The 11,997-nt window shown below is 49.9% G+C and overlaps 1 protein-coding gene across 1 annotated transcript in view; it reads left to right on the top strand.

Moving 5' to 3' along the window:
* Window positions 1-11,404, top strand: part of KLHL3 (kelch like family member 3) — a 71,154-nt gene extending 59,750 nt beyond the window's left edge. The window contains exons 9-12 of the mRNA XM_021701909.1: window positions 779-907; window positions 4,877-5,017; window positions 6,993-7,136; window positions 11,296-11,404. Of these exons, the coding sequence (XP_021557584.1) occupies window positions 779-907; window positions 4,877-5,017; window positions 6,993-7,136; window positions 11,296-11,324 (443 nt within the window). The 3' untranslated portion in view covers window positions 11,325-11,404. The remainder of the gene's footprint in view (window positions 1-778; window positions 908-4,876; window positions 5,018-6,992; window positions 7,137-11,295) is intronic.
* The last annotated feature ends 593 nt before the right edge of the window (window positions 11,405-11,997 follow it).

The following is an 11,997-nucleotide window of genomic DNA, read 5'->3' as shown; positions in this document are numbered from 1 at the left end:
ACACACACACACACACACACACACACACACACACACACACACACACAGGCACTTGGTGGAGGGGGAGGGTAGAAGGAGGGGGAGGAAGGGAGGGAGGGATGGTGGGAGGGAGCGAGAGGAGACCCTCCATATTTGAATCTCTGCTCTGGGAGCGCTCTCATGCCAATTTCCTGCCCCTTGTCCAGCCTCATGCCCAGCTCCAGGCAGGAATGATGCTTTTGGGTAGCAGCTTACAGTATTTTTATTTAAAAAATGGGTAGTGGTGTTTCAGGGATCTTGTGCATGGCTCCAAGCCATCCACATGCCCCATTTGCCGGCATTGTGGACACAGCACACGACTGATGGTGAAGACAGGGATTGAGTTCTCACCGAAGAATATTTTCCCATATTTGTTTTGTCTGCTCTTGTGAGCCTTTAGCCAGAAAGTCAGCCTGCCTGCCTGTAGCTGGGGCCCTCTAGCTTTTCCTGTCTTTGTCGCCTTATCCTGGAGAAGTTCTCATGTAATGTGCTGGCAAGAGTAGGCTGAGCCCCAGAGAAGCCAGGCCGTAGCTTTGCATGAATATTTAGGGTGCTGATTTAGAAGGATGCTCAGTACTGCTTCAGGGAGCCTCATGGCTTACGAGGAAGCAGAAGGCAGATATGTGAAGAATGCCTAGTCTGGTTTGTGGTTCCTCTGGAGGAAAGGGACCCTGAACCTCTGATGGAGTCGAAGGTGCCCCCCGCGAGTTAAAGATGGAGTTTCAGCCGGCACCACCTTCAGCCCCTGCGTCTGTTCCAGGGAAGCTGTATGCTGTCGGGGGTTATGATGGGGCTTCCCGCCAGTGCCTGAGCACCGTGGAGCAGTACAACCCGGCAACCAATGAGTGGACGTACGTGGCAGACATGAGCACCCGCCGCAGTGGTGCAGGTACGGGGGGAGCCTCAGAGCGCGGGCTGTGTCTGATCTGCTCTCAGGTGGGCCTGGAGACCAGCAGGTGCACATTCTACCTTATTTTACCTTCTTTCCTTTTAATGTCTGTGATTCCACTGGCACCTTCGTAGCTCAACACGAGCCCCTCCCAGGGGATATTCTCTTCGCCGTCTCATCCCTTCCATTTCCATGGAGACATCTGCATCCCTGGAAAGTGAAGGCTCACTATGTGCCATGTGCTGTCCCAATAAGCACCTTCTGTACTTGAATTTATTTAATCCTCACCACCGCCCTAAGAGGTAGACACAACATTAATTCCACTCAACAGAAAGTAAGTTGATCAGGGGGCGAGTAATTTGCCCAAGGTCATATAACTGGTAGTTCGTCTCCAAACTCAGCTTCATCTCCAAAGTTAGCATTTTTGGCCTCTAAATTATTACAGCCTCATTCTTAGGCAGTAGTAGGGTGAGCACGGCTGTCCCAGTCTTGGCGGATGAAATTAAAGCCTGCCTGTCTGGGGTCTCTGTCTTAGGGGTTGAAAGCCAAGCTGTCGGTGTTCCTGTTTGGAGATAAACTTCTCTCTCTCTGCCTGCCCTCCCCCCCACCCCCGTGCCCTCTTCCGCACATGGAAAGGGAAGGCATTCACAAGTGTGGCTCACTTCTGAATCCTTTGGGAAGACCAGGGGCCGTGTGCTCCTTGGGGATTTTCCAGGAAGTGGAACAACAGCCCCCATCATCTTAGAGGCCCAAAGAAAGGGTCTGAGAGGACAGACAGAGGCATTGGACACTGGACGCTGGGCCCTGGCTCTCCGTTCTCATTCTATTGGGGGGTGGTGAGTGTTGACCAGCCTGGGCCTGGTGGGAAGGTTGTGTGACTTCCATGAAGGGAAGCTGCCTTTGGGAGTTTTCATCCACAATGCTCTTCCTTTCTCTTTTGTGTTTTTTAAAGTTGAGGTGTAATTGACATACAACACTATATTAGTTTCAGGTCTACCACATTATTACTTGGTATTTGTATATATTATGAAATGATCACCACATACATGAACATCAGTTACCACACATAGCCACAAAATTTTTTTTCCTTGTGATGAGAACTTTTAAGATCTACTTTCTTAGCAACTTTTCAAATGTGAAATGCAGTATTATTAACTGTAGTTGCCATTTGGTATAGGACATCCCCATGACTTTTTATTTTATAACTGCAAGTTTGTACCTTTTGACCACCTTCACCCTTTTGGCCCACCCTCTAGTTCCCTACCCTTGGCTACCATCAGTCTGTTCTCTATACTGTGAGCTTTGATTTTTTTTTTTTTTTAAGACTCCGCATATACGTGGAGATCATCTGATATTTTCTCTGTCTGACTTATTTTACTTAGTATAATGCCTTCAAGGTCTTTCTTTTATATATGTATTTTTTTCTTCTTTGTATTTTTGAAGATTGAATTGTGATCTCACTTTATAGTACCGAACACACGACCGCTTCTTCAGCATTCCTTAAAAATCATGCTGTTTTAATATTATTCAAAAACCTTTGTGTGCTCACTAGTTAGAAAAGAAAAAGAAAGGTGTATGGTCCCATTTAAGAAGCATTTGTGTTTGGAATGCTATTTTTAGTGGGCTTGTTTCTGCTGATTCTGACCAGTTGGCCTTTCCCGAAAAGAACATGGAGTAAATGCCTGAAGTCAGGACACCTCTGCTTCAGTGCTGGGTCTGCTCGAACTTGCCTTGTGACCGTGAGCCTGTCCCTTCCCCCGTTCTGGCTTCTGATTTCTCAAATGTGAAATGAGTGGGTGGTAGTAGGAGTTCCTTCGGGGCCAGTGCAGTTCACACATCTCGTGGCTCCTCTCCCTTCACAGAGCTCTTTCAGTAATTGTGGTTTATGGAGTCTTGGTAGAGTTGTCTTTGTACCTCCTAGGAATCCTCTGTGACTTGAGGTGTGAGAGCAAGTTCAAAGCTCAAGGATGTAAGGACAGTTCGGGAGGAGTGGGGCAGCCCCGAGATGGGGGCTGCTTCTAGGGACGTCTCCAGCAGAAAGGGTGGAGGGGCAGCCCCGTGTGGAGCTACTAGGAGACCTGCCTCAGCTGCCCTAGATCTGCCTCTGGAGGCCAACCGCTGTCTCAGACAGGCTTCCCAGGGGTTGTTGCTGTGTGGAGTTCACCTGAGCTGCTCTTACCTTTACCTGGGCTAGCGGCCTTCGACGGTGGCATCTCTCCTGCCTGTGTCCCTGGGTGAACTCAATTTAGGGGATGCTCTCTCTCCCAGAGGCGGACTCTTTACTCACCTTACTGTCAGAGCCCTGGCATCAGGCTCCCAGGTCAGCTTTCGTTTTGTGCTTTGTGTCCCTGAGATTTGGGAAAGCCGCGCCTCTGGAGTGCAGAACCCACATACTTGTGATGGTGGGTGTTCTCTGGTGGCTGAAGACTCAAAGACTCTGGCCTCTGGCCCTTTGAAGTGCCAGGAGCCCCCGTGGCTCAGGGTCCAGGAAACGTCTGTGTGAACATTTGTGGAAGAGGCTACAGAAGGGCAAGGGGGACCCCGAGGGCCTGGAATGCTGCTTGCTTCTTCAGTAGGGCGTGAGCCATGCTAGCAGATGGTTGGGGGGGTAAAGAGTCCATCTCTGGGACCCAGGCTGAGCTAGATCCTGCTGAGCGTGCAAGAGGGGCCATGAGGCTGCTTTGGAACACACTGAATTGTTAAGCCCAGGTCTGCTAGCTATCCGTTGTTGATACACCACCACCATCTGCTGTTAGTTTCAGGCAACTGTGAGGAACCGCTAGCACGCCAACATAATTGCTAGATGGCATTTTACATACTGTGTCATTCAAACAATAAACCCAGTACCGTCAGGCCCAGGAAAACAGATGAGACAAGACAGACAGGGGCCTTGTCCACGGGAAGCTTATATCCTAGAAACCGAGCGGTCGGGTCTGACGCCTGGCTGCACATCCCCAAATCACCTGAGGTCCTCGTTCTGATTCCCAGCCAGGGTCTCTGGGACTGAGGCTCTGGAATCTCTCCTTTCAAAATCTCCCCACCTGATTGAGATGCAGCCTGTGGTGGGGCGGAGTAGTCCGTGGTCCCCTGGAGCTACCCATGCAGTCCAGCTCCCTCGCTTTGCAGAGTGGAGAACTGAGGCCCACAAAGGGCAAGTTAGAGACACAGATCCAGACCCCACGTGTCCTGGCCACCAGGTCTGTTGCTCTTTCGGGGGTCCTGTGCCACCCTCCTTCCTGCTGGCTTTGATTCCTGTGACTTGCATGAAAGGATTTTAAAAGGTTGTTCTAAATCCTGTCGGCGATGCCATTCTAGGAGTTGGCTCAGGCCTCTCAACATCAGGAGTGATGGAAGGCCTCCCTCCCCAGCAAGCTGAGAGGAGAGCGCGGGGCAGAAAGAACGGGTTCTGCCTCCCAGGCAGGGCGGTCTGCGTGGTCGGTTGCACGGCTCGTTTCCACTTTGCACCTTTCTACACAACCACTGTGATAGAAGGCTGCAGAATACGAGTAGTATGGCATGGCAGAAAAACTCGGCCACACAGACAGCCCAAAGGGAGGCCAACTTTGACCCTCTGGAAATAACTGCTCCTGAAGTTTTAGAGGGTGTCTTTCAGTCTTTCTTTTTTTTCTTTTTTCTTTGCATATGAACTCTCTCTCCCCCGTTTTATACCCACATACATACACACATATATGTTACGTGTGGACGTATAGTTATGTTTCTTTAAATAGCCACGGGGTGATTTTTGCTTTATCTGTAGGGGATTCTCAGGTTGACAGGCTTAGGAGGCGGGCAGGGCGTCATTCTATGTGTTTTACAGCTGAGGGTCCTGAGGTCCCGGGGGGAGGGGAACAAACCAGCACTCCCCAGGCCGCCCTGCTGCTGACAGCTGCCCAGGACCGGACGCCAGGACTCCTGGCTTCTGGTCGTGGTTGCCGGCCCGAGGCTGCGATGCTGTGCTCTGCTTTTCAGGAGTCGGGGTGCTCAGTGGCCAGCTGTATGCCACGGGCGGGCACGACGGGCCCCTGGTGAGGAAGAGCGTTGAAGTTTACGATCCCGGAACAAACACCTGGAAGCAGGTGGCAGACATGAATATGTGCCGGCGAAACGCAGGTAGTGTGACCGCTCTGTCCTTCTGCCCTTGTGGGGTGTGGGTGCAAACACCAGCTGTAAGAGCAAGGGGGAGGGGAGAGACTCCCAGAACCTGGGCCCGAACTTGTACCCTGAAGGGGAGTATCCTTTTGCCAGGTAGGTGCTGGGCTAGCAGAGGGGAGAGCTGGGGACCACGAACGCTAGCCGAGGGGTCCCCCGCTTAGATGCAGGGGGCTGATGACTTTCACAGTACACGCGTGGACACAGACCCAAACAGCCCCCGGCCCACTGGCTCTGTTGGGTAGCTAAGCACAGGGCTGTGTGGACCTGGCCAGTCAGTGACACTTGGTTCTGTGTTTTCTTTGCCAGTACCTGACTCTGAGAACCTCTCGCTTCCCACCTGAAACCCATCTCCTTCCTCTTGGGGGTCACCAGGGCCCTAATTCCCTCTCCAGTGGGAGCGCTTCCCATATGCCTCGCTTTGTACCTCCTGTCTCTCTGTCCCTCCCTCTTTTCCTTCCTGTGGGAATGATTTATCCTAGAGTGTTTAGATTTTTATTCCGGCAGCCTGACATCCCTATTAAACTCTTTGCTTTAACAACTTTGCCCTATGGATCGTGTCCTCTGTTGGTATATCTTGTTTTATGCCTCTTTGCTCTAGGAATGTGTTGGCTTAGCTTAGCTTCCCAGGCTGGAAAGACAAACAGGTGACTTTCAGGCGCATTTATTTCCTTTATACTCAAATGACCTGTTTGCTAAACTCGTTTGTAGCTCACATGTTGAAAGTGTAAACAGAGGGGAGTTTATTAATTTGCCCACTGCCTGAACCTGCTGTGATATAACTTGGCATTTGGCCTTAAGCCCCATGAGCAAGGGATTACAGAACTCCCAAGACAGCTAGTGTATCAAGAATCCAAGAATTAAGTTTAGATGTAAATGTGTATATATGTACACATTCACAGAGAGATAGTACTGTTTTTTCATAGCAAAAGTGGAATCCTACTTAATGCTGTTTTATAACCTGCTTTTCTAATCCACTTTACAATCTTTCATGACTATCTTTTTATAACACGAAATAGATTTACATGATATTTTAAATGGCTATATCACAATTTAAATATCTACTATTGGACATTATTTCCATTTTTTTTGGATCAGTAATACTGTTTTTGTTATTGTAAATGGTCCTAGGGCTAATCGGTGCACACATCTCAAATTATTTCTTTGTAAGTCCAGGAGTGAAATTTTTGAGCCCGAGGGAGCATATTTGCTTTCGGTACCATCCAGGAAAGTGGTACCTTTTATCGTCTCACCAGTATTTGAGATTATCTTCATCAGTACTTAGAATTACTGTTTCTTGAACATCATCAACCCCTTCATGTAATTTTAAAAGAAGACATAGTGTATTAGACTATGGCCTTGCAAAATAGCATTTTCCTACCCCTGGCTTCCTGCAGCATGAGACTTTGCCCTCAAACCAGCTCTCCGTGAGGTCAGTGGGAGGAATGCCTTGTAGACTGCATCTGGGTTTAGATCTAAGTCACATGGAGGCATCACAGATATAACCATTAGCCACACAGTATGGATATAACAGCCTTTATCAGGGCAAACTTACAAGCAGGAGTAGCATGTGTGAGATTCCCTGAGCATAGCTCAGTCTGCGCATGGGAGGTCTGCAGGCTCCAGTAGAGAGGGGCCCATACCGATAACGCTCTAAGTATTTATAGGGTCAGGGGCCAGGAATGTCCATGGGAGCATGTAGCAGTGAGAGCTCCTTGGTCAGAGAAGGGACCTTCTTAGAAAGGGGGGGTCCTTGGGCCCCACGGGTTGTTGTTGGCATGCTCTCCCATTGAGCAAAGTCAGACCTAGGAGCCGGTTCATTGGGCTGCCTTGAAGGGGAGGAGGAGCGCCTCCAGGGCCATCCACGTTTGTTTCCGGTCCTTTCCGCCCCCTTCGGGGCTCCTGTGTAATGTCTCCTGTGGCCTCCACTTCCCAGGAGTCTGTGCAGTGAATGGGCTCCTGTATGTGGTTGGAGGGGATGATGGATCCTGCAACTTGGCTTCGGTGGAGTACTACAATCCTGTCACCGACAAATGGACGCTGCTACCAACCAACATGAGCACGGGGCGGAGCTACGCAGGTCAGTGTGCTGCACCCCGACTGCACCTTCACCCCCACCCCACCTCTGCACAGGTGGAGGTAAGTTTGCTTAACTTGGGGCTAAGTGCCTCCTCCAGGGATGGCGGATAATTGTCATGTGTCACCAATCTGTCATTTGTACCCACGACAGATACCCCTAATGAGCACAGGTTTCCCCAGCGAGCCTGAATGTAGGCCCAGAATTCTTTTTAACACCTGTGTTCCCGGGAGCCACTTCCAACTGCTCTCATTTGTCCTAAGAGGTTTTAGAATTTCATTGCCATTTCTGGGCTCCTACGTAGACTAAGATACAGTTCTTGCTTTCCAGAGATTTAATGGGAAAGATAAGATCTGTCTACATGAAGTCGGACATGCAAGGCAATACACACATAACTTCTCAATAGAATGTGTTATGCTGTCCGTATTTTAAGGCATGACAGGTGAGAACTTCCTGGAGGAAATGAGGCTTGATCAACTCTGAAGGTGGGAGCTGCCCTTTGCCAGGGGTTCCCTCCCTGTGCCGAAGGGCGGTGTATTAGGTGCAATGTACCCATTAGCTGTCATCCTTTCAAGAACCCTCTGGGTGAGTGGGACTGTGTCCTTCATTTTACAGGTGATGAAACTGAGGTTTGGAGAGTCAAAGTCACCTGCCCAGGGCCACATGGCTAAAAAATGGCAAAGTCAGAATTCAGACTCAGGTCTGACTCCTGAGCCCATGTCCTTTGTGCTACCCCAGCTGAGGGGGAGAAAGCACTCCAGGCAAGAGGTGGAGGCAGGAGTAGGGAGCGATGCTGCTGCTGGGGAGTGTGTGTGATGGGTTCGGTGAGGTTTGGGAGGTCCGACCGAAGTTGGTGCTGCTGACAACAGGGGTCTGTAGGGAGACAAGCAGACTCGTACACCCATGATGCAGCTCAGCAACCTGTACCTCGTCTTCCAGAAACTGGAATAGTTAGAGCTAACGCTTATTTACTGAGCACATAAGAATGTGCCAGGCACGGCCCTAAGTATTTGCCAACGATGATCTCCTTTAGTGTACGTCACAACTCCAGTGGTATTCTGATTCCCTTTTTGCAGTAGAAGATCAATCATTCCGTCTTGTTTGGATCCAGGGCAAAGGAAGGTTGTGCCGGGCAGGCTTGAAGGGGCTTGTATCCCATGTTGTCAACACAGGCCCTCAGTTGCAATGAACTGATTTTATTTTTTTCTCTTGTTTAGGATTTTTCTCAACTAAATATAAAAGATTTTAGAGGCATGTTGGTCTTTGAGTGATTCTTTTCTCAAGATTAATTATTAGAACTAGTACTTTCTTTTCAATACTGTTGTGGGAAGAGCAGGGCATTTTCGAGTACGAGGCAGTGAGGCCAGTGAGGGGTCCTCTCTTGGCTCCTAGTGGACCTTAATGAGAGGGCAAGATTTAGGTGTAAGTGGTTAGAATTTCACATATGTGCTGAATATTTCATGTCTACCTCTTCATTGTCTGTCCACTCTAGAAGTAGGTGGGAAAGAGACAAGCAAACTTGCAATTTGTCTTCAACTCCATTGACTGACTGAATCCTTTTTTTTTTTTTTTAGAATCTAAAGAAATTGCCTGCATGCAGAGACAGATGGATAGTTACTCATTTGGAGTATTATTTGTGATAGCAAAGAACTGAGAACTACTTAATGTCTGACACCAGGGAAAGAGTTAAACTGTGGACTATTGGTACAGTGGAAGTGTTTTTAATGCCATGAGAACATGTTTGTGGCAGGCTGTGGGTTTAAAAGGGAGGATGCACAGGGTATGTACCATGCGAGCTCAGTCACATGGTCCTGCATCATGGACGTTTGAGTAGCGACTGCTCAAAGAAGGGGATGTTGGCATCAGATCTCAGTTTGAGTTCCAGCTCTGTCGCTTGGCCTGGGACTCTGGGCAAGGGGATCGGTCTGACTGAACTTCTCGTTTTCTCATTTGTAAAATGAGAATAAAATCATAGCAAGTCTCTTACTGCTGTTGTGCAGAACTGTTTGGAGGGTGCTTAGTTAGCACAGTGTCTCCTGGCATGTAGCAGCTCCGTGGTAGATGATCACGATTATTTTTAGAAGCCGGGAAATAGTCCAACAAGATAATGGTGATTCTCTTTGTATGAAGGGAGTCAAAATGTTTTTTCCTTGTGTTCCTCTGTGTTTCCCAAATTTCCCCAAATGAGAATATTTTACTTTTTTTTAAGAAAGATTTCATTTATTTATTTTGAGAGAGACAGAGCGTGCGTGAGCAGGGCGAGGGGCAGAGGCAGGGGGAGAGAGAGAATCTCAAGCAGGCTCCTCGCTGAGCAGGGAGCCCTATGTGGGGCTTGATCCCAGGACCCTGAGATCATGACCCGAGCTGAAATCAAGAATCGGCCACTTAACTGACTGAGCCACCCAGGCGCCCTAAGAATATTTCACTTTTATAGTCAAAAGAGGAGGTTTATTTTATTTGTTTTATTTTTAAATTTTTTTAGATTTTATTTATTTGAGAGAGAGAGAAAGCATGCATAAGCAGGGGGAGTAGCAAACAGAGGGAGAGGGAGAAGCAGGCTCCCTGCTGAGCAGGGAGCCCAATTCAAGGCCTGATCCCAGGACTCTGAGACCATGACTCGAGCTGAAGGCAGATGCTCACCTGACGGAGCAACCCAGGTGCCCCCAAAAGAGGAGGCATTTTTATATATTGTTTTTATATAAGCAATTTTATATATTGCTTATATGAAAAAGCAATACAGGATCCTGCTTTAAAAAAAAAAGTGCTACCCTACAAAAGAGTCCTGAGGTTCAGGTGAGGTGTTGTCAAGGTCAGGCAGCACATCTGGGTCTGGGGACTGTGGAGCTGCCCACCTCTGAGCTTTTCTATCTGCACCTTTATCCAGAACTCACATGCAGTGGGTGTCTTAGCAGAATCTCACCCCTGGGGTATCCTGGCATTTCTTTTAGCAGTGTTCTCTCAATCTCATCTGCAGCCAGAAGATTTTATAGTCGTGGGAATAAGTTAAAGTAAGGCTCCAGTCAGGTACACCGTACCAATAGATCTTACCTGTAAATTAGGATTTTGTTCAGAGGAGCAGATAGGTACTTGCTTAAGTAAGGAGGGAGCATACGTGTCTCAGGCAGACGGAAGTCCAGAAGTCCAGGGCTGGCCTAGGGCTCAGGCTGTCGTTGAAAAACCAGGTCTGCCCTCCCTCTCCTGTTTTGTCGGCTTTGCCGATAGCTGCCACCGCCGTGGGCCGTGTGTGAGCCTTCTTCCAGGCCGGGCAGCAGACAGAGCCAAAGCTGCAGCCCGGCCAGACGTGCACTGACAATGGTCTGGGCCAGGCCCGGGGCATGCAGCACACCAGCTGCAAGGCAGTCTGGGAAGCTGAGTCGATAACATGCTGGTCTCTGCCGTCGCGGACAGCAAGGAGAGGGGAGGGTGGCTGAATCCACCTACAGCGTTTGCCACCTTCCAGAGACACTCTGGGTCATCTGTGGATTCACACAGTTAGCCGTGGAGTATGGTTCACTTTGGCTGAAATCGTAACGCAGACAGACATGTCTGGACTGTTTTTCCCAGTACAGCATTTAGCACGGGAGGGGTCTTTCTGTTGGGTGACATCAGACAGTATGGGAGCTGAGCCTCAAGAGGTCAGTGGACTTGCCTGAGGCTGCACTGCAGCTCAGCTGGTGGCAGAGCTAGAACTGACGGGCAGTTTTTCTGACTTGCATGACGTCGGTTCTCGGTTCTTGGCGGTTCATTTCAGTGTCTTGTAAAAGTAGGCATGAATCACTGTCACTTCTCTTACAGTGATGGAGAGGTAGGGCCATGGAGCTGCCCCCAGGCATCCGGTGCCGGCGCCGTGTCGTGAGGCTGAGTTCTGGGCTTGGGAAAGGAGTCCTTACGATGGGAACCGTGTCCACGTGATGATGCGAGGGGAGACCACCAGCTGTGGTGCTGAAGGACTGTGCGTGCGCGTTCAAGTGTCCTGCCGGGACTTGGGCGTCAGAATGGGAAAGAGCCCACCACAGGCAGCCCGAGTTCTTGGGCCCTGCGGTGCTTGGATACCGACGGGCCCCTTTCCCTTGACTGGGGCTTTAGGGTGGCTTGGACTCATGAACCCCGTGGCACTCTGGATACCTCTGAAGAAGCTGACTTTCTCTCCCTTTTGTCTTAGGTGTCGCTGTGATTCACAAGCCCTTGTGACCCCCACGCCCATGGCCAGGAGGTGGAGGAGCGGAGGGGTGCTGCCTGTGGCTCAGAACAGCAGCACCCTGACTGCCACTCGCCGCCAGAGTCTGCAGAGGAGCGAGACGTGTCCTCCTCCGACGTGGCCAAGTGGCGTCCGGCGTGGAGACTGGCGACTGCCCCCTGCCCCCCTGAGGTGTTCGGGCCTCCCCCCTGAGCAGTGGGTTCCTGAGAGCTCCAGGCAGCACCTGGGGGCTTTTTTGTGTGTTTCTACTGGAATACCTGAGAACCTGGGTGTGTGTGTGTGTGTGTGTAGAACATGGTGTTTCACTAAGTTGGGGGATGTGTGACAATCTACTGGATTTCTTTACTACTGATCCTTCTGTGCTAAAAATCAAATCACAGAAACCTCTCTTCTGGATGTGCCCCATGGGAACCCTGAGATTACTAAAGCTGCTGTCTTCTGGAGGTCTGTTTGGACAGGCCAGGAGTGTCCAGAAATGACTGGTGACTGGTGTGGGGGCGTTGCTTTGACCATGCCCACAGACTGGCTCTGACCCCTGGCACGGTCTGCAGAAGAGCTGGGCATTCTTAAATCTGCACTGTGTCTTCTGTGTGCTAGAACTGGGAACAGATGGGGTCCCCAGCCCTTCCACTGGGTGCTCTTCCTTGGGCTCTCCTCCAGGAAGCA

Source organism: Neomonachus schauinslandi, chromosome 7 (assembly GCF_002201575.2).
Source record: "Neomonachus schauinslandi chromosome 7, ASM220157v2, whole genome shotgun sequence".
Lineage (NCBI taxonomy): Eukaryota > Metazoa > Chordata > Mammalia > Carnivora > Phocidae > Neomonachus > Neomonachus schauinslandi.
This window is presented reverse-complemented; position numbering and strand designations above follow the sequence as displayed.